This window comes from Tiliqua scincoides, chromosome 5 (assembly GCF_035046505.1).
Source record: "Tiliqua scincoides isolate rTilSci1 chromosome 5, rTilSci1.hap2, whole genome shotgun sequence".
Classification (NCBI taxonomy): domain Eukaryota; kingdom Metazoa; phylum Chordata; class Lepidosauria; order Squamata; family Scincidae; genus Tiliqua; species Tiliqua scincoides.
This window is the reverse complement of record NC_089825.1, coordinates 48,863,508-48,885,982: the sequence shown is the minus strand read 5'-3', so window position 1 is coordinate 48,885,982 and position 22,475 is coordinate 48,863,508. Positions and strand designations below refer to the sequence as shown.

The following is a 22,475-nucleotide window of genomic DNA, read 5'->3' as shown; positions in this document are numbered from 1 at the left end:
GTGTGTTGGCCTGTGTAATCAAAGTGCATTTCCACGTTTGCATTACCTGGCTTTGAGTCATCACATATATCATGAGTTATGTTTTCATGTAAACTTTCCAAAGCATTATAACTTGGAGCAAAATACCATCTTCCGTCATCACCGGCAATTTCTTCAAGCTCTGTTCTACTGGCCTCATCTATCCCAATGGCAATGATTTTGATACCTCCTTGCTTCAAAGCTTCTGCAGCTGCTGGAAGATTGGGCCTGTCGGTTGGTGTGGTGGGCTCATCAGTGATCAGCACAAGGATCCGCGTGATACCCGGCGATGTCCGGCCACCGTAAGCTGTGCTAAATCTTTCCTTTGCAAAAGTCAATGCTCTTGCTGTAAAGGTGAACCCTCTCAAAAGTGTCAGCTTAGAAATGGCTTCCCTGATTTCAGGCTTAGTGGAATATTGATTCAAAGAGAATTGCTCTTCAGGCAGGGTGCTATAGACAACAGCCCCAAACTGAACGCTGTCTTTTGCCACCACTGAGTCATTTACAACAGCCTCCATCAGTCGCTGTATACCCTTGAACTGCAGTTCAGTAATGTCTCTTCTTCCATGCACAACAAAGATGATATCGGCGACCTCCGTTCTTTTGCATGCTGCAGTTGAAAGAACAAAGTGACACTGTTATAAAATTGATTTCTGCTCTTCCTCTTTCATCAGCCAGTTGTTCTTTTCATACCCCCACCCCATGCTAACTCTTGAATCAATAAGTTGTCATAAAATGTAAGAGTGTAGAGCAGGGGTGCCAAACTCGTTTCACAAAGTGGGCCAAAATAGCATTCATGACATCTGCTGAGGGCCAGAAGTTATGTCATCCAGCAGGAAGTGATGTCATCAAGCAAGTCATGATCAGAAATATGCAGTTTTTTTCTCACCTAGGGACTCATTAGCTGCAAATGTCAGAAGATAAAATATGCATATTTTGATCATATTTTCAAGATGTGGAGAGCCCAATAATCATGAGGCCAATCCTCTCAGCAGTGACACCTCAGCACAGCTCAGCAGCTTAGAGCAGCTGATGGTGGTACTGGGAGAGCCTGAGGGACAGATAAAGAGCTTCCATGGGCTGCATCTGGCCCTGGGCCTTATGTTCGACACCCCTGGTCTAGAGATTACAGTGGATGAACCTCAAAGAATATAGAACTCCTGTACTTTGACTAGTTGTGGAGAAGAGGAAATTTAGGCTGGTGCAACTTGTCATGCAGGTATAAGAAAGGCTGATTCAGCCAAAATCCTCTTTTCTCTATAGCTATGAAAGGTACAGGAGCCTTGTCTTCCTTGACATCTGGTCACCATCTGAAGGTCAAAAGAGACATGATTAATTGCTTCCTTAGCTCATTTCTTCTTTTTTAACCTTGCAATCTGTCTTTATTTGATCAGATGCAAAATGTTTCAGTCACACTGCGTTTAGTAATCAGTGCTCTGTTGACTGAGAACCCAATCCTATCAGGCTAGTGCTGGCCCTCTGCCAATGCTGTGTGTCGCAAATGTGCCATAAGGCAAGTCTGTGACACTCAGTGCTGGCCGGAGGCCCGTCACACCTGCCCAGAGCTTGTCCCTTGCTCCAGGTGGTGGAAAGGTGAGTGGGGGGGGAGGTATCCTGGGGTGGGGGGATGGTGGGGGAATATGGGGTAGGGGGAGGAAATGGGGCAGGAGAGGGCAAGACTGACAGAGCAGAGCTCTGCCAGATCCAGAATCCCACATTGGGCCTCCCAGTCCAACACAGGGCTGCATTGCACCGGCTAAATAGCCAACGCAGACTTAAGTAGCCTCATTGTGGGGCCTCCTCCCTTAGGACCCAATCCTATCCAACTTTCCAATTCCGGTGTAGCCACAATGCAACCTCATGGTAAGGGAACACATGTTCCCATACCTTGAGAAGGTCTCAGTGATTGCCCCTCCACCATAGGATACAGTGTACACCCCACTGGCACAACCATACCAACACTGGAAAATTGGAAAATCCCCTGACTGGGGATTGGGTCCCCAGTCAGGGGAAGGGGAAAAATGTTTCCTTCCCCCGAGAAACAGCCCGTTGATGTCTGGCAGCTACTGGATACAGTGGCAGTCATTTTGGCACCATTGTTCCTCTAGGCGCCAGGCAGCTCAGGATTGTGCTGTGATATAGCTAACACTTAACATTTTATTACTGAAATGCATATAGGTTAGGAATGCAGTGGTCTTGGCTGAGGCAAAACAGCGAAGGTGTGATTATACAGTCAAATGTTCAGGCACACAGAAAGAGACAGATCTGACAGAATACAGAAGAGGCACACAGTTATTCACTCAAGAAGAATCATGAAGAGAAGCAACTAATGTCACATCTGTTTTGAGAATCTGTTTTGAGGATACGTACCATCCTTGGTATTACAAATTTCAAACAGTATGGGCTTATCCAAAAACATCAGGGAATCAAAATTATCTTCAGAAAATACTTTGTCCTGAGTGCCGGCAATCTCTAAGAGTTCGGAGTTGTCTGCTTCGAGTAATCCAATGGCATAAATAATGACACCTTTGTCTCTAAGAGCTTTGGCGGGTTTTTGCACCTTGTCATCAGATGCTCCATCTGTGATTACTATCAGATATTGCTTTGCTTCTGGACGCCCTCCTTTGGATTGGTCAAAATACAGAGAGGCAAAATCTAGCGCTTTCCCAGTCATGGTTCCTTCTTTAATCTGCCTCATTGCAGAGATTGCAGTCCTTAAGTCGGCCTTGTTGTTGTATCTGTTGAGTGGGAACTCTTCTTTTGGATTTGAGCTGTACTGCAGCAGTCCAATCTGAACTTTATCAGCCCCAATATCAGACTTATTCACAAGAGACTGCAGGAATTCCTTTGTCTTCTCAAACTGAACTTGATTCATACTGTCAGAGGTATCAATCAGCAAAATAATGTCCGCTTTCAAGTTCTTACAGACTGAACATAAAAAATAAAGACCAAACCAATAAGGAAAATGTACTAAAACAAACATGCTAACTATTGCTTCTGAATAAGTGAAAACTACTGCAATAGATGGGCTAATGACGTGGACAATACTCTGCTCTGAATCCTCCCACATCACTGGATAATCCTATCTAGTCCTTGCACTGATAGAAATTGGCTGCCAGTGCCACTGCCACAACAATGGCACATGGGCTGGGGCCACCAGCACAAACGGCTGACAGCCCTGGGCAGTGGAGTGCCTGGCCTCCAGGAGAGCAGATTTGGGAGTGTTCCAGGGGAGAATCAGGGCAGGTATCTGGGCCAGCCAGGGGCATATCTAAGACCTCCTGGTGCCTGAAGTGGCATGTAAATGCTGCCCCCCCTTACTAGGTGATGTGCCAGTATCCAGTGGCGGACCTCCCCAACTTCGTGCCCCAGGGCACAGATCCGAGATGGCACCCCCCATGGGATGCTGCCACCCACCCCCGCCCATATCCATCCCCACACTCACTTGAGGCTCATGGAGCTTCACACAACCACAGGGAAGCCTCAGAGTGGCTTCCACAGGGTTCTAAAGGCTCGCACCTCAGGCATTTGCCCCATCGTCCATAATGGGAGGTCCACCACTGCCAGCATGTGCTCCGCCAACACTCTAGCTCACAGCTCTTTCCTCCTTTCTCTTCCTTTTCTAATACAGAGGGAAGGAGGAGGAAGAGGAGGATCAGTGGAGGCAAGAGGGATGACAGAGACTGGCATCCACCCTCCCAAATCTGCTGCTTGAGGCCACCAGTTGGCCTCATAAATGGGCTGGCACTTTTCCAAGAGTCTTGAGAACCCCCAACTTCTTACCCTCAGGAGAGCAAATATCCCGCACAATGTCATGTTTGAGAAGCTTTAGGGAATCGAAATCATTCACAAAAAACATCCGGTCTTTTGTTCCAGCTATATCTTCTAGTTCTTCTTTGAATGCCTCCTTGATACCAATGGCAAATATAGTGATCCCTGCAGCTCGTAGTTCTTCTGCTGCTTTGGTCACATTATCTTGGGATTTACCATCTGTAATAATGATAAGGAACTGGGGGACATTGTCCCTGGTAGCGTCTTTAAAGAGCCTCCGCATGTATCTCAAGGCATCTCCAGTCCTGGTGCCAGTCCCCATCTGCTGGATCGCTTTGATGGCCCTCTTCAATTGCTCCACAGTGTTGTACTCATTAATCAAGAACTCCAATACTGGAGTGCTTCCATATTGAACAACCCCAAAACGTACTCTGTTGGCGCCAACTTGAAACATATTGATCATTTCAGTCATGAAGACTTTCATGTCCTGGAAATCATCAGGAAAGATGCTGCCGGAGCCATCAATCAAGAAGTAAATGTCTGCTTCCTCAGTTTCCTCACAACCTAATCAATAAGAAACATAGAGTGAAAGGCAGAATGACAGTCATTTTCTGTGATGTTAAAAAAAATGGCTTAATGCTTTACAAGCATGTGGTCATAAATAGAATGTTGCTAAATATGAGTTACTTTTCCAGACCAAAAATACAAAGGCAACCATTTACCAAATGTTCATTTTCCACAGGGTACATGTAAGTACTGACAGAGACCCAAACCAGAGTGTTTCGTGGGCCGCTGTGAGATACAGGAAGCTGGACTAGATGGGCCTATGGCCTGATCCAGTGGGGCTGTTCTTATGTTCTTATGTTCTTGTGTCAGCCCAATCCTACTCCCCCCACCTCCAGAAACCAATGCAGCCATGCTGAAAAGGTAAGTGCTGTGTCCTATGATGGGGGGAGGTGCGTGCGACTCAAAGGCAAATGAGAGGTAAGCAAAAATAATCTTCCCTTACTTCCATGTGACCGCCTATGGGTCTTCTTGGAAATATACCACCTATTTTGTTGGCCTGTGCCAGAAGAGGGGAAAAGGGGCGGGGAGGTTTCTGAAAGCAGGGATAAGGTCTGGCAAGCGCATTGCCACTGGATGCAGCCCCTTCTGCCTCATCCTCACCCCCCCCCCCAGTTCCTCTCTTGGAACTACCTCCTCCACACCTGTAATGGAAGATCAGAAGATCATCAGGTGGATGCTGTGGTGTTGACAGCAATTCCATGTTTTGACAGCTGGCTGACAGCTCTGGGAAGGGCAGGGCTGGCTCCATAGCTGTAATCAGTCAAGGCCAATGGAGACCTGGATGGACACCTGAGCTTCATTTGACCTTGATGGGACTTTGAATGAGTTAAGGAGGTAGCTCACAGCTGAGCTGCATTTGCACTTAATGGGACACAAAGGATAAAGGGCAGCTTCAGAAGGACCAAAGGCTACCCTGACCCAGAGAGAGATGCTACCTGACCCAGAGGAGACCTGACCGGAATTTGACCTTGGACTGTGACCTGGCATATCGTTTCTGGACTCTGATTTGGCACCTTGCATTGACTAACTGGCTTACCTGGACTTTGACCCTGGACTGTGACCCGGCAGATTGACTTTGGACTGTGATTTGGCAATCTGCATTTATTGGACTGGGACTTGACTCTGACGCGTGCTTACTACCCGGGTGAGTTAGCAAAGGGAAACTAACCAGCCTTAAGCGGGCACGATACCTAGTGGGGAGGAGCTGTGACACAACAACACCCATGATCTACCCCCATGCTAGCTTACCTGTTCCAGAGCAGGCTGCCAGCTGCAGAAGGAGGCAGCTGCCACAATTTGCACTGGGGGCTCCTTTTGTCAGTGGAATTCTGTTCTGCTAGGGGATAGCAGGGATGGGAACTCAACTCCGGTGACTTGACTCTGAGTCACAAAAATGCACGCTTTTGCTTACTCAGGGACACTTGAGTCATGCACATGGAAGACTTGGAAAAACACTCAAGTCAGGGTCCCCTTTACTCAGCACTCATCCCCACGCATGCAGACTTGAATCTGTCTGTGTCTGGGTGTGCTTGCTTACTTGTTGGTGGCATGAAAGACCTCATGGGGCCATCATTCAGACCAGGCGAGCAGCAAGGAAGTTCCATCCCGGAGGCACAGATGGGTTAACGTTTACTTTTGCATCTGAGCAAGAGGCAGATGGGAGGTGGGAGCAGGTTCTTTTGCCCATCTCCAATAGGAAGGAACTGATGATCATTGGATGAAGGATGGACATTCTGATCTTTTCTTTGGCTGAGAGAGGGCAGGAGTAAGAGCCCAAGGGGGTTCTTGCCTTACAACTGGCTGGAGAAGCCCAGGGTGAGGGAGGAGGCAGGGAAGTCTGGGGAAGGAAGTTCATAGCTATCCCGCTTTCCACAGCATGGCTGCTGTGAGCTCCATTGTTACTTGGGGGGAGGAACCCTCATTGAAGACCAGCTACAGTGGGACTACTTCTGCGTAGAGCTGCCAAGGATTGGGTCATCCTGGTAAGTCTTACAGGTGCTGCGCCTGACCCACCTTCCTCTTGTGGCTTCTGTCCCTGCTCTCACGCAGTCTCTTCTACCCCTTCCCGCCTTGTTTACAGCTAGAATGGGGACATCAGGGAAGTGTTTACAGATTTCCAACACATACACATACCCCAGCAGCAGCCCCGTTTTCTTCCGCGGCTGGCTTTTTAAAGAGGGTGACTCGACTTGAGTCCTATTGAGTTGTGAAAGTGCAACTTGTTGACTCGGAAAGTGCCCCCGTTATGACTCATTTTCGAGCCGAGTCGCAGGGGGAGGAGATTTGTGACTTGAGTCAAGTTGTGCTGTATTTGCCCATTCCTGGGGGGTTGCATTGGGCCATGTGTATTATAATGCAACTAATGCTGATTTCCTGTAATGTACAGGGCACTGGGCTGTTTTGGAGGACATCTGCTTTGCCTGCAGGAGATCCCAGGTTCAATCCCTGACACAGTGCAGAGAAAAATTCCTATCTGAAACTCAGAGGAGCTGCTGCCAGTCATTGTTGACAATATTGAGCTAGGAGGACCAACAGTCTGACTCAGCATAAGGCAACTCCCAGTATTTCTAAAGTGTAGCTTAGGTTGGTAGCGGCACTGGGTTCTTTAACCACCTGAAATCACCTTTCCCAGTTTGTTTTTGTACTGATGAAAGCTATTTCCAATTTCAGGGCCCCACCAGAATAAAGGAGAGAAATATAAGGGGAATGGGAGTGTGTATGGGGGAAGGATTCCTCATTCTCTATTCTACCTGGAGACAGGTGGGATTGAAGCTGGGACCTTCTGCTTGCAAAGCAGGTGCTTGACCACTGAGCGACAGCCCTTACCCTAATTCATGGACACCCAATGAGTGTCCCTCCTGAGTTTTCCCACGCTTATTTGAATGAGATGCTGGGACTGATTGTAAGGAGAGATCTTTACCTTCTTTCACGTTACGGGACCGTGCTGGAACAGCAAATGCACGGGAAACAATTCCGGTGCAAAGCCGTTTCTTGATCTTCCAGTCTATGTGTGTGAGCTGCAAAAAAGATTCCAGGTTGGTGACATGTTTCCTTGGGGGATAAGATGCCATTTTGTGTAGCGGCCCAGGCTCTGAGATGTTTTGGGGGCCCACAGCATACACGGTAACTTTGCTGCGTCGAAGCTTGGCTGCAGGCTTGGTAAAGTTATCCAGTGACTGGCCATCAGTAATCACCACAGCCAGCTGCTGTACTCCTTGATGCTTCCTGCTTCCAGCCTTCTTGGTGAAAACCTTTTTCCTCAGGAAATCGAGGGCAGCACCAGTGTATGTTTGCCCACCACGATAAGGTAACTTTTTCAGATAGTTCAGAATTTCTGACTTGTCTTCAAATGTATCTAGGCTGAACTCCAGCCTTGGCTCGTCACTGTATAGTACCAAGGCAACTCGAACATTATCTGGAGAAATATCTAGAGCGTTGATGACCTTGAACAGAAACATCCTTGTTAGCTGGAAATTCCTTTGACCAATCCTACTGGATTCATCCACCAGGAATACAATGTCAGCTACAGCTGCAGTGGAACAAACTGGGGGGGGGGGGGAATAAGCATATAGAAGAATGACTGCATGATAGGGTTAAATCAGATAATACATAAAATGTGCAACATGGATTTTTTCCTTTAAATAGTGGTTGTGGACTAGGAAGGGATTTAGGGTCGTCGTCCCCCATAGTCGTAATCCTGATTGCAACTCCTCATGCTATTTTAAATAGAAAAAAATTAAAATGTCCATTAGATTACAGTGAAAGCTATTTTTCTATTTAAGAAAGAAAAGGACCACCTTCTGTCATATTAATCTACCTGTCAATTAAGATCTTCATAAAAAGCTCTGTTCAAAATGCTGTCATTTAGCAAGATATGACTGGTGTACACATGGGACAGTTCTCTCTGTGACAGCCCACCCCCGTTGTGGAATTGTGTGCCTCACAGAGTTCAAGAAGTGTGTCCCCCCCATTTTTAAAAAGGTTCTTGATCCATCTATTCTCCCTAGCCTTTGGCTTGTGAGCTGCTGTTGAAGCATTTTAATTTTTGTGGCTGTTTTTAATTGCTATTGTAAATTTTATTTTATTGTGACTTTTTTATATTTTATAGTTTGTCAGCTGCCTTGAAACTTCTTATGAAAAGCAGAACAAAAATGAATGAATGAATTCCATGAAAGTAAAAGCATTTTGGCTTATATACACACACACACATATACATATACACATATATATACATATATGCTACATATGCTATATATAAACATATATAAGATACATATGAGATACATATACATATATATATATGAGAGACATATATATGATACATATATGTATATAGATACATATATACGAGATACATATACATATATATATGTACCTATGTATGTACATACATACATATGAGATATGTCTATCACTAATATAAGAGAACTTTTTGTTGTTTTTTAACTTTTATTTTCCTTTTCTTCTTATGATGTGATGTAGTATTTTTTGTGGGTTTCTTTATAGTACAACTCTTAATATACATAAAAAGTATATTTAAAAGGCAAGCAAAATTGGGTCAAAATCAATGTCATATTTCTTGAAGATGGAATCAATTACAGAGATCTCCTCTTTAGAATTTCATGTGCAGTTCCCCCCCCCCCTCCCGATAATGATGCAACTTTACCTGATGGCACTTCTGCCTGTAGGGCATCCTTGTACTGTTCCTGAACAGGGGCTTCTAAAATATCAGTCACGTTGTTGTGAAGCTGATTGAGGGTCTCCACTTCGTCAAGCTGGAAGACCAAAGGAGAGGTCGCGATCACCTCTATTTCTTCCTGGTCAGCATTTAAGACACCAACAGTTATGACTTTGACACCCATCTCTTTCAGCTCCCTTGCGGATTCCTTGATATTGTCCTCAGATTTAGCTGAGGTGACAACAACTGCAAACTGTGGTGTTCCTTGGTTAAACCGGCTCCCGGCTTCCTCAGTAAAATGAACATCTCGCAGAAACTGCAGGGCACTTCCAGTTTGTAGAGAACCACCCGTGAATACAGCACTGCTCTGGATGTGGTTGAGAATATCTTCCTTATTCTTGTAAGTGTTCAGCAAAAATTCTGTACGTCCTTCGTGGCTGTATTGTGCAAAGCCAATCCTGTACTTGTCAACCCCAATATCAAGTTGTTCAACAATCTGGGCAATGAATTTTTTTATTGCTTCAAAGGTGGAGGATTCCATTCTTTCCGAAGAATCCACAAGGAAAACAACATCAGCATAGTGTTTTGTAAATGCTGGTGGATAAAAACACAAAAATATACTTTTAAAAGGACACTCCAACATGGTATAGAATCCAACATTTAATTGCAAAAATACACTGAAAATGTTAAGTCTTCACTGAAATGTTTGGAATTTGGATCCAACTCCGCCTGCAGGATTCTGGAACGCAGCGTACTGTTGAGATACCTGAGACCCTTACCTGCCTCTATGATCCTTGCAGGAAAGGTGGTCCTTAATAACTATTTTCTTTCTGCCCTTTCTGCAGGCACTTCTCTTCCTGCCACACCTTCAAAGCAGGAGGATATGTTCTGCCTGGACTCCATGCCTACGAGGCCTCCTTCTCCCACACACGTCCGCACAAAAAGAACAGCTCTAGGGTGCTCTGTTCCAAAGAGAGCAATAGGAGCTTCTCGTCAGAAGTAGGAGCTTCTGACCATGCAGAAGATATACAACTATGAAAACTGTGAGTAAAGTGTTTCTTTTGAAACCTTGACCAGCCTCCACTGTTTTATTGATAGCAACTAGCCAGGTTGGATATTTTGCCATAGGAAAGGAGGTGCTTTCACTGACTGCTCTGTTCTCCCATTTCCTACAGAAATTTCTGTTTCCTCAGAGCACTTTGCTATGAATACAATAGCTTCAAACTGATGAAACATGACTTCTGATGCGACTGACTCCAACATCTTTTTCTAGATCAACTTTTATTTAACCTCTAGAACAGGGGTGTCCAAAGTTTTTGGCAGGAGGGCCACATCGTCTCACTGACACTGTCAGGGGCGGGGGGGGGGGGAAGAATTAATTTACATTTAAAATTTGAATAAATTTACATATGTTTACATAAATGAATATATTAAAGATGAACTGATATGAATGAATGAGGTCTTGCAATAGCTTAAGGCCTATAAAGGGCCTTGCACAAAATAAGGCTGGCCTTTCCTTTGCTGCCGCTACTGCATCACAGACATAAAACAACAAGCAGTAGAGGGAGCCCTAATCCCACAGCTCACGTGAGAGGTCAAACAGTCGCCCTCACGCTGAGAGCAGTTACGTCGGGCCAGTGCGGGCTCCAACAACTCTCCAGAGGGCCAATGACTAATTGGAGACTAGGGGCTCCCTGAGGGCCGCATTGAGAGGCCTCGAGGGCCACAAGTGGCCCCAGGGCCAGGGTTTGGGCACCCCTGCTCTAGAAGTGTGCTAGCATGTCAATAATATGACCCCTGAAAGGACACTACAATATTGCTATCTAGTAATATTTCTAATATTCAGGCTAGCTCTTGGTTCTTACTAAATATACAGTCAGGGTTGCTCAGATCCTGTTGGGATTTCAAGTTATATAGATGACAGTTGGCAAAAACCAAACAATCTGGAATACTCTATTTGTGGTGGAGGGGTTGCTGAGGCCATGCCACATTCTTCTGACTAGTGCAGAATTTCTCAACGTTTGTCTCCTGCTGTACCACTTCACACATCCCACTTATTGGACGTACCATCAGAAGTAATTGGCAATGATGTCATCGCCAGTTATTTCCAACTTGGGAGGCTAGACACAACACAACACCAGCAAGAGGCTCAGGGCAGATGGGAGGGCTTTTTTGAGCATGCAAAGCTCTGCCTGCTGACTTCAGCCTTCAACTGCTGCTGGTCATATTGCACTGCTGGTCTTGCTGCCAGGTAGTGGGGGTCTGGGGGTTCCATGAGTACCACCAGACACCACCCCGAGAACCACCAGCGGTATGAGTACCACTGGTTGGGAAACACTGGTCTAGTGTCCTCTGCATAAAAAATGAAAACTCAAGTACTTGGGAAGTCTGTTCATCAGAAAGTAACATCAATCTGATCTGCAAAAAACTGAACTTCTGCCAGTCAGTAGCAAGAAAAATGTAATGGGAAAAGCGGCCACATTTTCATCTGCGGCTGCACATGTGCAAAAAATAAAAAAAAAGGTATAGCACATGGTTTTAATGATTGCTCACTTAAGCTTTCCTTAGTATTTTATTGTAAACGTATTTTGTTCAAACTTTGTTTGGCTTTATGGTTTAAATAAATACACAATATTCTGGCTCCTCTAGCCTTCCCGTGGAATCCTGTCCTGTTCTTGGAGCCCATTCATTGCTGGTCACTGAACCCTGTCCCTTCAGCCTTCCATGCATCAGGATTTTTTGGACTCAAAGTATATGCTTATAACCAAACAATGTCCCCTCTCAAATCTCCGGCATCAAGTCTAGCGTGACCCTTGGGGACACTCTTAGCATGAAGTTGTACTAATACACATACTGGTCAGAGATTCTATAGAGAGGCTTATCTAAGACGTGTGTCTCTTTCACCTTTGCTTTGGATTTCCTAACTGGTTTTGGGGGTAGAGATAGCTATCCCTCAGCCTCTCCTACACTGTGAGCAACCAGACTCATAATCTTGCTGTGAGACATAAAGAACAGAAAACACGATCATGTACTAGGGCTTTAGAAGTAGAGTGTACATTAACATTAAGTAAAAAAAACTGTGGAACTCTAACCCACTGACTCAGGTTTGTTTGTTTGTTTTTGTCACAAACTCGACCTTAAAAAGCCTAGAATGATTTCCAAGTATTTTAAATGTGCGTCCGCCTTTCAACCTTTTTGATTAGGAGTGATGGCATGGAAGTCACTAGATCTAATACCAAAGTGAAATGAGTGCACCTCTGAAGAACTCAGATCTTCACAATCCTGTGGCAAATTTGACCCCAATTAAGCAGCAAAACACCTGCTGAGAAGGTCATTGCATGAGGCCATTTTACTGACCAGATTTACTTACCTTTAATCTGATTCTCCACTGCAAAGCACACAGTTTGGAGAAGACTGCTTGGGAGGTTCTTAAGGATATCAAAATTGTCAGTGTTAAACAGAAACTTCTCAAATGGCTTGCTCGCAATTTCTTTGAGCTCAGTCATATCTTGGATTCCAATTCCCACCACATAAATTGAAATTCCTTCTGCTCTCAGTTCAGTGGCTGGAATTTTGACGTCATCATTCGATTCTCCATCTGTGATCAGAATGATTACCTGCGAGACGTGTTCCTGGGCCCTACTCCCAGCAGCTTTTGTGAAGTATCTCTCCCTGATGAAATTCAAGGCAGCGCCTGTGTAAGAGTTTCCACCCCGAAAAGACAAATTCTGTATTTGTTCCAGAATGTCATTCTTCAAAGAATACTGATTTAGCAGAAACTCCACATAGGGGGCGTCACTATACTGGGCCAGCCCAATTCTAACATGGTTGCTCCCAATATTAAGACTGGAAACCAGTGTGTCAATGAAGTTTTTCACCTTCTGAAAATTCTCTGGACCGACGCTGCTTGAGCTGTCCACCAAAAATACGATGTCAGCTACGGTGGCATTGCGGCACACTAAACAAGAAAGAAGCAAAAGCAAGTCAGAAGAAAGGCTGGCTATTCTTTTTTCAGTGTGCGGTTACTTCTGGGTCCAAAGCCAATCTGATTTCCATGTGCATTTGCTACAAATGCATTTCCAGTCAATTTAATTTAATTTGTGGCTTTCCTCTGGTTGCTGATTCTCATTGTAGTGCTATTGAAGTGTGGCACATGTTTCAAACTGACTATATTGCTTGCTTTTGCAGCTTTTATGTGACAGAGATTGGGCCACCCTGAAGGTTCTGTGCAGGAAGGAAGGCTGTGGGATATGGGATATATAAATCCTTTGCGTAAATAAATTTTTCTAATCAAAGAAAGAGTGTTGTTTTTTTAAGACTGATGGAAGTGTGATGCAGTCAAAAGCAGTCAGGATGTGCCTGCAGCACAGCAGTTAAAAAGTAGCCTCTTGTCCCAATAGAACAGGAGTGAGCAGAGGGCTGCAAGTCAATTAACAGGAGGGAAAACTGGAGACTAAGCTGTAAATTACACTTGTGAATTTTTATGCTTTAATATTGACCAGAAGCCACTCTCTGGACTAATGCTAAAAAGTGGCTTTGAAATTTCATGAGTAGGTAAATACGCATTTATTTTTCTGTATCTATGTAGTTATACGAAGAGTCCAGATCTATTTTGTTAGGTTTGCAAGAGAGAATCAAAAGCTTAGTTAAAACAGAACAGCTCCTGAACAGTGAGCGATGGGACCAGGACCCTTGGCCCTCCTCTAGAGGGAAGAGAGAGAGAGAGAGAGACAACGAAAGTGCATGCAACTCTAGCACAACTCATGCAGTGGCATTACGTGGGGGGTGCGGGCTGCACCAAATGACACGCATGGGGGGGTGAAACCACTACTGGCTAAAAATTTTAAAATCTTTGTACTTTCAAATAATACTATCATATTATAGTATATCATTCAATGTGTAATTTGATGCAGAATGCAATGAAAGAAACCACATTGAAATATCTCTTTTCTATCAACATTGACAAAAAACCAGTGGTTAGAGCAGGGGTGCCCAAACCCCGGCCCTGGGGCCACTTGCGGCCCTCGAGGCCTCTCAATGTGGCCCTCAGGTTGCTCCCAGTCTCCAATGAGCCTCTGGCACTCTGGTGAGTTGTTGGAGCCCACGCTAGCCCAATGCAACTGCTCTCAGGGTGAGGGCAACTGTTTGACCTCTCACGTGAGCTGTGGGATGAGGGCTCCCTCCACTGCTTGCTGTTTCACATCTGTGATGCAGTAGCAGCAGAAAAGGAAAGGCCAGCCTTGCTTTGTGCAAGGCCTTTTATAGGCCTTGAGCTATTGCAAGACCTTCATTCATTCATATCACTTCATCTTTAATATATACATTTATGTAAACATATGTAAATTTATTCAAATTTGAAATGTAAATTAATTCTTCCCCCTCCCCCGGCCCCCGACACAGTGTCAGAGAGACGATGTGGCCCTCCTGCCAAAAACTTTGGACACCCCTGGGTTAGAGCAATGGTGCATCACCATACCCACTGCTAGGGCACTGCCCCGCCCACTGCATGGGAGAAGGTCCATCATGCGGGTGACACGCTGGCCTTCCATACTGGGTGATGCAAACCCTCGTGACACTACTGACTCATGAGAGCTCTGGGCCCAATCCTATCCAACTTTCCAGCATTGAAGAGCTATTACAACAGAGCATGAGCTGCATCCTGTGGGGTGGGGGACATGCAGTCACGGCGGCCTCCTCAAGATAAGGGTACGTTTGTTCTGTTACCCTGGGGCTGCATTGCAACTGCATCAGTGCTGGAAAGTTGGATAGGATTGGGCCCTTTGACTTGTAACGTGAAAGATTTAGGGCCAGATTAAATGATACCTTATCATATCAGCCCCACATAATTAAGGATATGCATGCCCTGATCCTTCCTCTCATGTTCCTGTAAAATTACAGGGGAAAGAGGGTTTCATCTGAACTGCTATTAACAGCAGCACAGGCTAATTAACATGTGGACCCTGCACAATTAAGCAAAGTGACCCAAAGATAGGGGAGAAGCAATGGCACACCTGTGTTGTGTGTGTGTGTTCTTTATCACATGGGGCCAGCTAGACAATAAAGTGTCATCCAGTGTGACATACTCTCTCAAGAACAACAAGTTTCTTAGTTCCAGCCATCATTTCCCAGGTGGAGGCAGGAGGAGTCAACAGACAATGGGAGGGAGGCGCCATACTACCTGGGGACATGGAGTCCTAGATTTAAGAGAACAGAGGGACCCAGCCAATGCTGCTGATGGGATTTATAGCCTCAGCATAAGAGGAAATGAATTTGCCTCTAGTCTCCAGAATACATAGAAGAACTGATCAGGGATGAAATACTCCCACATGCACTTAAGCAGTAGCAGCCGTGCAAAAGGGGAGGGGGCACAAGACATGCACATTTATAGTGCATGCTCATCCTTAATTCTGCAGGCCCAGTCCAGCTGGCAGAATCTAGTAGACATGGGCTAATTGCGTATAATTAAGATATATACATGCCTGGCTAGAAATACCAATCAGGTATGCAAAAGCATAGGAGTTTAAGCTAAAAGAAGCTGGAGGGTAATAATGCAGGCCAACTCACATTTTGCTTCCTTATACACCAATTCCTGGGTGTATTTGGGGTGCTGATTCCAAAAATGGCATCTGGTTTACTCTATCACGTCTAGTTTTGGAGATACAGTATAGCCTCATTAGTGAATGGTTCAAGCAGCTTCCTCATGAGGAAGCCTACACCATGGCTTCCTCATGAGGAAGCTGCTTGAACCATTCACTAATGAGGCTATACTATATCTCCAAAACTAGACATGATAGGGCAAACCAGATGCCATTTTTAGAATTGGCACCCCAAATTTGTATCAAACCACCATAAAGTTTGGGAAAAACTTTTCTGACCCTCAATTTTGTAGGCCTGTGTAATTGAGCCTCCAACAGATAGTGGGTCAGGTACAGGGGGCTATTAGAGGTTCACACTGTACCTAGAGAAAAGATGGGTGCTGGTGAGAACCTAACTCCACATCCTATTGGTTCTGCTGCACAGAATATAGAATTAGGTTATAAGAGAAGCCCAAACATCATGCCAAACACAATCCTCCAGGCATGTTTGACATTTTCCCATTGTCTTTATGGGTGCATTCCCAGACAGATAGCAAAAACATCAGGCTTTTCGAGCTGCCGTATATGGTGGATGAGCTACGAGGTTCTTCCGCCTGACAGGTTACAAGTTGCGCAAGCCTGCTCTAAGGCCTTTAATGTTTAAATGAAACACCAGGTTAAAATATATTTCCGTTGGGCCTGTTCCAATGTAACATTGTTTCCTCTGTGGAAATGCTTTTGGAATGACCGTGGTGGAGTCACAGAAAATTCATGTGGGTTTTTTAAGGGGAAAGATGCAAAGAGCAGCTGACATCGATCTGGCATCCTTCTACTTATGGGTCCTTCTAGCCAGGGTTTCCATATGAAGCAGTCCACATGGACCTGGGTGTATCCACAGGGCTAGTTGAGAAAGCACTCCTGTGAAGGAAACCTTTGCTAAAATGCACCACCATCTGGAAGCAGAAAAGGGCAGGGAAAAACGTGTAGCTGTTTTCGCAGAGAATGATATGATCAAATTGCTTTTTGTACTTCTTTCAACTGCATTTCATCTGTTAAGCCTACAATTGGCTCAGATGCTCATTCTGTGTAAAATGGGCTCTCTTTCATTTCTGACTGGCGTATTGCACTGACAAATGACATACGCCAGAACATTTGGGAGAGGCTCAGGTATGAAAATGCTTCTTTAGCGTAGCCTGGTTTACATCAGGCTTTTGACATCGGGGACAGAAACTACAGAACTGCACAAGATTCCCTTCTCTATGCAACTGGGGGCGCAATCCTAACCAATTTTCCAGCACTGGCATAGCTGTGCCAGCGGGGTTTGTGCTGCATCCTGCAGTTGGGGGGGGGGGAGTCACAGAAGCCTCCTCAAGGTAAGGCAATGTTTGTTCCCTTACCTCAGGGTTGCGTTGCCCTTACTTCGGTGCTAGAAAGTTGGTTAGGATTGTGACCTAAGTCCTCTAAAGGTGGTATGGAACAGTTATTAAATGGCACCTACTTCAAACCCCAGACTGCAACATGAGACCCACTAGCAAGAGCCAGGATGCAAGAATGGTGGGTAAAAGGCCATGCTACCTAGTTCCTCTTTCTCTCTGCATTTGTGGATGCCAATCAGCATGACTAACATTCTTCCCTTCCAGGCAAATTGAATGGAGAGATGGGGGAGAGAGTAACATGGATACATTATACATTCAGTTTAAAAAGGTAGAAAAAGAGAAAGTGAGGTGCGGCAGAAGAGAAGTGTATAGTGGCAGCAGAGAGAAGGTGAAGCCCCGCCAAGACAAGAGCTTAGTCAAAGTACACCCGCAAGGTCTCCACTGAGATTTATCTGATCAGGAGCTCTAGCCATGGCCACTGTTCAAACTGAGGAGGCCTGAGGCGACAAATAAAATGGCAGCGGCAACACTACTGTAACCTGCCTGAGTAAGTTCCCGCCAGATTTTGTACTCTGTTTATTACTTTACCTAGAGGCAAGAAGAAAAGTGATAATCTCTCTCTCTCTCTCTCTCTCTCTCTCTCTCTCTCTCTCTCTCTCTCTCTCTCTCACACACACACACACACACACACACACACACACACACACAGTCCTTTGTTGGTTTACCTGGAGACACCTTAGTGATTTTTCGAGTTGCTTCCTCTACTGTAGTACACAACACCTGGAGTAAATTTTGGGAGATCCCCTGCAGAGCAGTAAAATCTGCCACACTGTAGACGTGAGTTTCAGTTGGGTCACTAGCAATTTCCTGAAGCTCGGACAAAACAGCTTCTTTGATGCCAACAGCATAAAGTGTGATGCCTGCATCTTTGACTGCCTTGGCTGGCCTTTGGATATTATCCTGAGCTTGCCCATCTGTTATCACTACGGCAACTTGGGGGATGCCTTCCTTGTGTCGACTTCCGGCCATTTCATTGAACTGATTTTCCAGCATGAACATCAAACTCTCCCCAGTTTTTGTGCCCCCTCCTTTGTAGTGCAAGGTCTGTATTTTCTGCAAGATGTCCTCTTTGTGGTCGTAAGTGTTCAAGAAAAATTCATTGTGGGGCTGATCACTGTACTGAATCAGTCCTATCCGAATTTTATCTTCTCCAATGTCCAAACCATTAACCAGAGTGTACAGGAAGTCTTGCATGCTTTTGAAGTTCTTTACTCCTATACTCCAAGATCCATCTACCAGGAACACAAGGTCTGCAACAGAAGCTTCCCTGCAGACTGAAGAAAAAACATTTCAATAGGTGGCATAGTGGTTAGAGTGCCAACTTAGGATCAAGGAGACCTCAGTTCATCTTCGAGTCCCTCATTTAGTCATGAAGAGCACTTAGGTGATCTTAGATAAGACTCACAATCCAAACCTATGCTGGCCTTACAATGGCAGAACTTGCAATCCACCAGTGTAAAGCTGGGACTTCTGGTGCTGCTGCAGCTCCAATGTTCTATAGCTCACTATCGACAGTAGAGGAGCCGGCAAGCCCTGTGCCAGCGTTGACAGGCCACAGAACCTCCACTGGAGCCAGTAGGCCACAGGGAAACCACCACAGGTGGTTCTGGGAAAGATCAGGGCCGAGCCAGGGAGTATCATGGCAAACTAGGAAATGTCAAGATCCCATCCACCCTCCCAGCCTGGACTCAGCCTCAGACTTATGTCAGCTAAAAAGCAGCTTTCCAACTCAGAAGTCCCATTGTGTTCAAGATGGTAGCCCACATGACCTATCGGATCTTGAGCAAGCAAAACAAGAAAGCGAACAAGCTCCATTCAATTCCCAGACTGCCATTCTTGTATCTAGCAGTGCCCCTGTGCCTTTACCAAGTACATAGCAGCAGAAGATCAGCAGTTGAGGCCTCCTATGACAGTAATTTTCCTATAACAGTAGGAAAATTACTCCTATGACAGTAATTTTCTAGCAAGAGGATACAGTAATAGGATGCAGCTGTAAAAGTTACGTGAGCTCTTCTAGAACCAAAAGAAAGGGTCATTGGTTTTAACTAGGATCAAACGGATGACAGCAGTGCCATTGCTAACAGTAGGAGGTTGATTATACCCCGGTTGTTGATTGCATACTATCACAATTTCTACTTTGACCCCACTGGGTGCCAAAGAAATATGTATTTTGCATTACCTGTATTTTTGGCATCTGTAGAGCACAAAATGGTCAGGCACATAAGAATAAGAACTTCGTTCCATTTATCCATTCTGAGTATATCCCTAGAAAAAGAAGAATTTTTAAAGGAGCATCACATTTCTCATACTGAAAAACATGCGCATGTTCCCTACCCCCCATCAATGCACCGATCCAAAGGTTTCTTGTTCTGTATGTGTTTAGAGGTCATTTTACACATTCATAACTTGAAGACATGAAGCTGCAAGCGTGAAGAGGTTCCATTCAAAAAGTTTTTATTTGGCAATATGATATATGAGAGATATATCTCATATATATATGAGATCAAGATATATTGATCTTTAAATTAAAGATCAATAAGTCACCGGGCCCTGATGGCATACACCCGAGGGTTATTAAGGAATTGAAGAATGAAGTTGCAGATCTCTTGACTAAGGTATGCAACTTGTCCCTCAAAACAGCCACGGTACCAGAAGATTGGAGGATAGCAAATGTCACGCCTATTTTTAAAAAGGGAAAGAGGGGGGACCCGGGAAACTATAGGCCGGTCAGCCTAACATCCATACCGGGTAAGATGGTGGAATGCCTCATCAAAGATAGGATCTCAAAACACATAGACGAACAGGCCTTGCTGAGGGAGAGTCAGCATGGCTTCTGTAAGGGTAAGTCTTGCCTCACAAACCTTATAGAATTCTTTGAAAAGGTCAACAGGCATGTGGATGCGGGAGAACCCGTGGACATTATATATCTGGACTTTCAGAAGGCGTTTGACACGGTCCCTCACCAAAGGCTACTGAAAAAACTCCACAGTCAGGGAATTAGAGGACAGGTCCTCTCGTGGATTGAGAACTGGTTGGAGGCCAGGAAGCAGAGAGTGGGTGTCAATGGGCAATTTTCACAATGGAGAGAGGTGAAAAGCGGTGTGCCCCAAGGATCTGTCCTGGGACCGGTGCTTTTCAACCTCTTCATAAATGACCTGGAGACAGGGTTGAGCAGTGAAGTGGCTAAGTTTGCAGACGACACCAAACTTTTCCGAGTGGTAAAGACCAGAAGTGATTGTGAGGAGCTCCAGAAGGATCTCTCCAGACTGGCAGAATGGGCAGCAAAATGGCAGATGCGCTTCAATGTCAGTAAGTGTAAAGTCATGCGCATTGGGGCAAAAAATCAAAACTTTAGATATAGGCTGATGGGTTCTGAGCTGTCTGTGACAGATCAGGAGAGAGATCTTGGGGTGGTGGTGGACAGGTCGATGAAAGTGTCGACCCAATGTGCGGCGGCAGTGAAGAAGGCCAATTCTATGCTTGGGATCATTAGGAAGGGTATTGAGAACAAAATGGCTAATATTATAATGCCGTTGTACAAATCGATGGTAAGGCCACACCTGGAGTATTGTGTCCAGTTCTGGTCACCGCATCTCAAAAAAGACATAGTGGAAATGGAGAAGGTGCAAAAGAGAGCGACTAAGATGATTACGGGGCTGGGGCACCTTCCTTATGAGGAAAGGCTACGGCGTTTGGGCCTCTTCAGCCTAGAAAAGAGACGCTTGAGGGGGGACATGATTGAGACATACAAAATTATGCAGGGGATGGACAGAGTGGATAGGGAGATGCTCTTTACACTCTCACATAATACCAGAACCAGGGGACATCCACTAAAATTGAGTGTTGGGCGGGTTAGGACAGACAAAAGAAAATATTTCTTTACTCAGCGCGTGGTCGGTCTGTGGAACTCCTTGCCGCAGGATGTGGTGCTGGCGTCTAGCCTAGACGCCTTTAAAAGTGGATTGGACGAGTTTCTGGAGGAAAAATCCATTATGGGGTACAAGCCATGATGTGTATGCGCAACCTCCTGATTTTAGGAATGGGTTAAGTCAGAATGCCAGATGTAGGGGAGAGCACCAGGACGAGGTCTCTTGTTATCTGGTGTGCTCCCTGGGGCATTTGGTGGGCCGCTGTGAGATACAGGAAGCTGGACTAGATGGGCCTATGGCCTGATCCAGTGGGGCTGTTCTTATGTTCTTATGTTCTTATGTTCTTATGAGAGTTTTATCTGTGATGTTGATTTATCTGTTCAAATCATCAGTTGTTACAGTTATTGAGGAAAGGAAAGTCGGGCCGGCCAAGGCAGATTGAAATGGGTCACCTCAGAAAGCAGATTGGTGGAGGGTGCTAGCAGCAACTGTTACCCTGCACATGCCTGATCTTGTCTGATCTCGGAAGCTAAGCAGGGTCAGGCCTGGTTAGTACTTGGATGGGAGACCGCCTGGGAATACCGGGTGCTGTAGGCTTTATACCATAGTCCTTCGAGACTGAAGGTTGCCAGCCATAGGGGGGTGCTAGTCTCTGTCTGCCTACTTTCCTCCATTGCTCCTCATCCTCCTTCCAGTCTCTGGATTGAAAAAGGAAGGGGTGAACAGAAATGTGAAGGGGAGAAGAGTGCTGAGCTAGAACATTGGAGACGGGGAAGATCAGAGGCTGGCACATCATTTGGAAAGGTATACAGCATCAGGCAGTGACATCACTAGGGGTCACACACAGGGCTTGACACCACTACTGGCCAAAAATTTTGAAATTTTGGAATTTTCAAATAATATCATCATGTTATATATCATTCAATGCATAATTTCAAGCAGAATGCAATGAAACAAACTGTGTTGAAATATTTCTATTCTAGTAAAAGATATTAGAGCTAGAGATATTCTACACCTATAGATATCCACACCTGGTGGTGCAAACCCTAGTGATGGCACTATTCATCTGCCTAGTGATGGCACTAGCCTCAGGGCCCAATCCTATCCAACTTTCCAGCACCAGTGCAGCTGCAATGCAGCCTCGAGGTAAGGGAACAAACGTCCCCAGACCTTGAGGAGGCCTCTGTGATTGCCTCCCCACCACAGGAAGCAGTGCATACCCCACTGGCACAGCAGCACTGGCACTAGAAAATTGGATAGGATTGGGCCCTCAAATGACAGGTAGTCTTGGGGTGGTCCTGACACACAGGTATGTGCAAACCAGCCTAGTGTGAATCACAAAAGTGGAAGCTATAGAATAATCCTTTTCCCTGTATACAGACAGTGGGGTTGTCATTAGATTCCACTTGTGGGCAATGACAAGCCAGCTGGTGAATACATACAACATTGATGGCAAATATATTTGTGGCAATGATGAAGAGAAAGGAAACAAAGTCTCCAGATTGAACATGACAAATAAAGCCCCACGGATAAGGACAAAAGCCTCATGATGAGAATCTAC

The 22,475-nt window shown here is 45.3% G+C and overlaps 1 protein-coding gene and 1 pseudogene across 1 annotated transcript in view; one reads left to right on the top strand and one right to left on the bottom strand.

Moving 5' to 3' along the window:
- Window positions 1-19,297, bottom strand: part of LOC136652230 (collagen alpha-4(VI) chain-like) — a 71,827-nt gene extending 52,530 nt beyond the window's left edge. The window contains exons 1-8 of the mRNA XM_066629159.1: window positions 19,225-19,297; window positions 17,711-18,319; window positions 12,405-12,992; window positions 9,023-9,628; window positions 7,277-7,900; window positions 3,802-4,353; window positions 2,389-2,946; window positions 47-628 (exon numbers count right to left, since the gene is read on the bottom strand). Of these exons, the coding sequence (XP_066485256.1) occupies window positions 47-628; window positions 2,389-2,946; window positions 3,802-4,353; window positions 7,277-7,900; window positions 9,023-9,628; window positions 12,405-12,992; window positions 17,711-18,319; window positions 19,225-19,297 (4,192 nt within the window). The remainder of the gene's footprint in view (window positions 1-46; window positions 629-2,388; window positions 2,947-3,801; window positions 4,354-7,276; window positions 7,901-9,022; window positions 9,629-12,404; window positions 12,993-17,710; window positions 18,320-19,224) is intronic.
- Window positions 19,298-21,391: 2,094 nt separating this feature from the next.
- LOC136654715 (5S ribosomal RNA) lies at window positions 21,392-21,511 on the top strand (annotated as a pseudogene).
- Window positions 21,512-22,475: the final 964 nt, after the last annotated feature.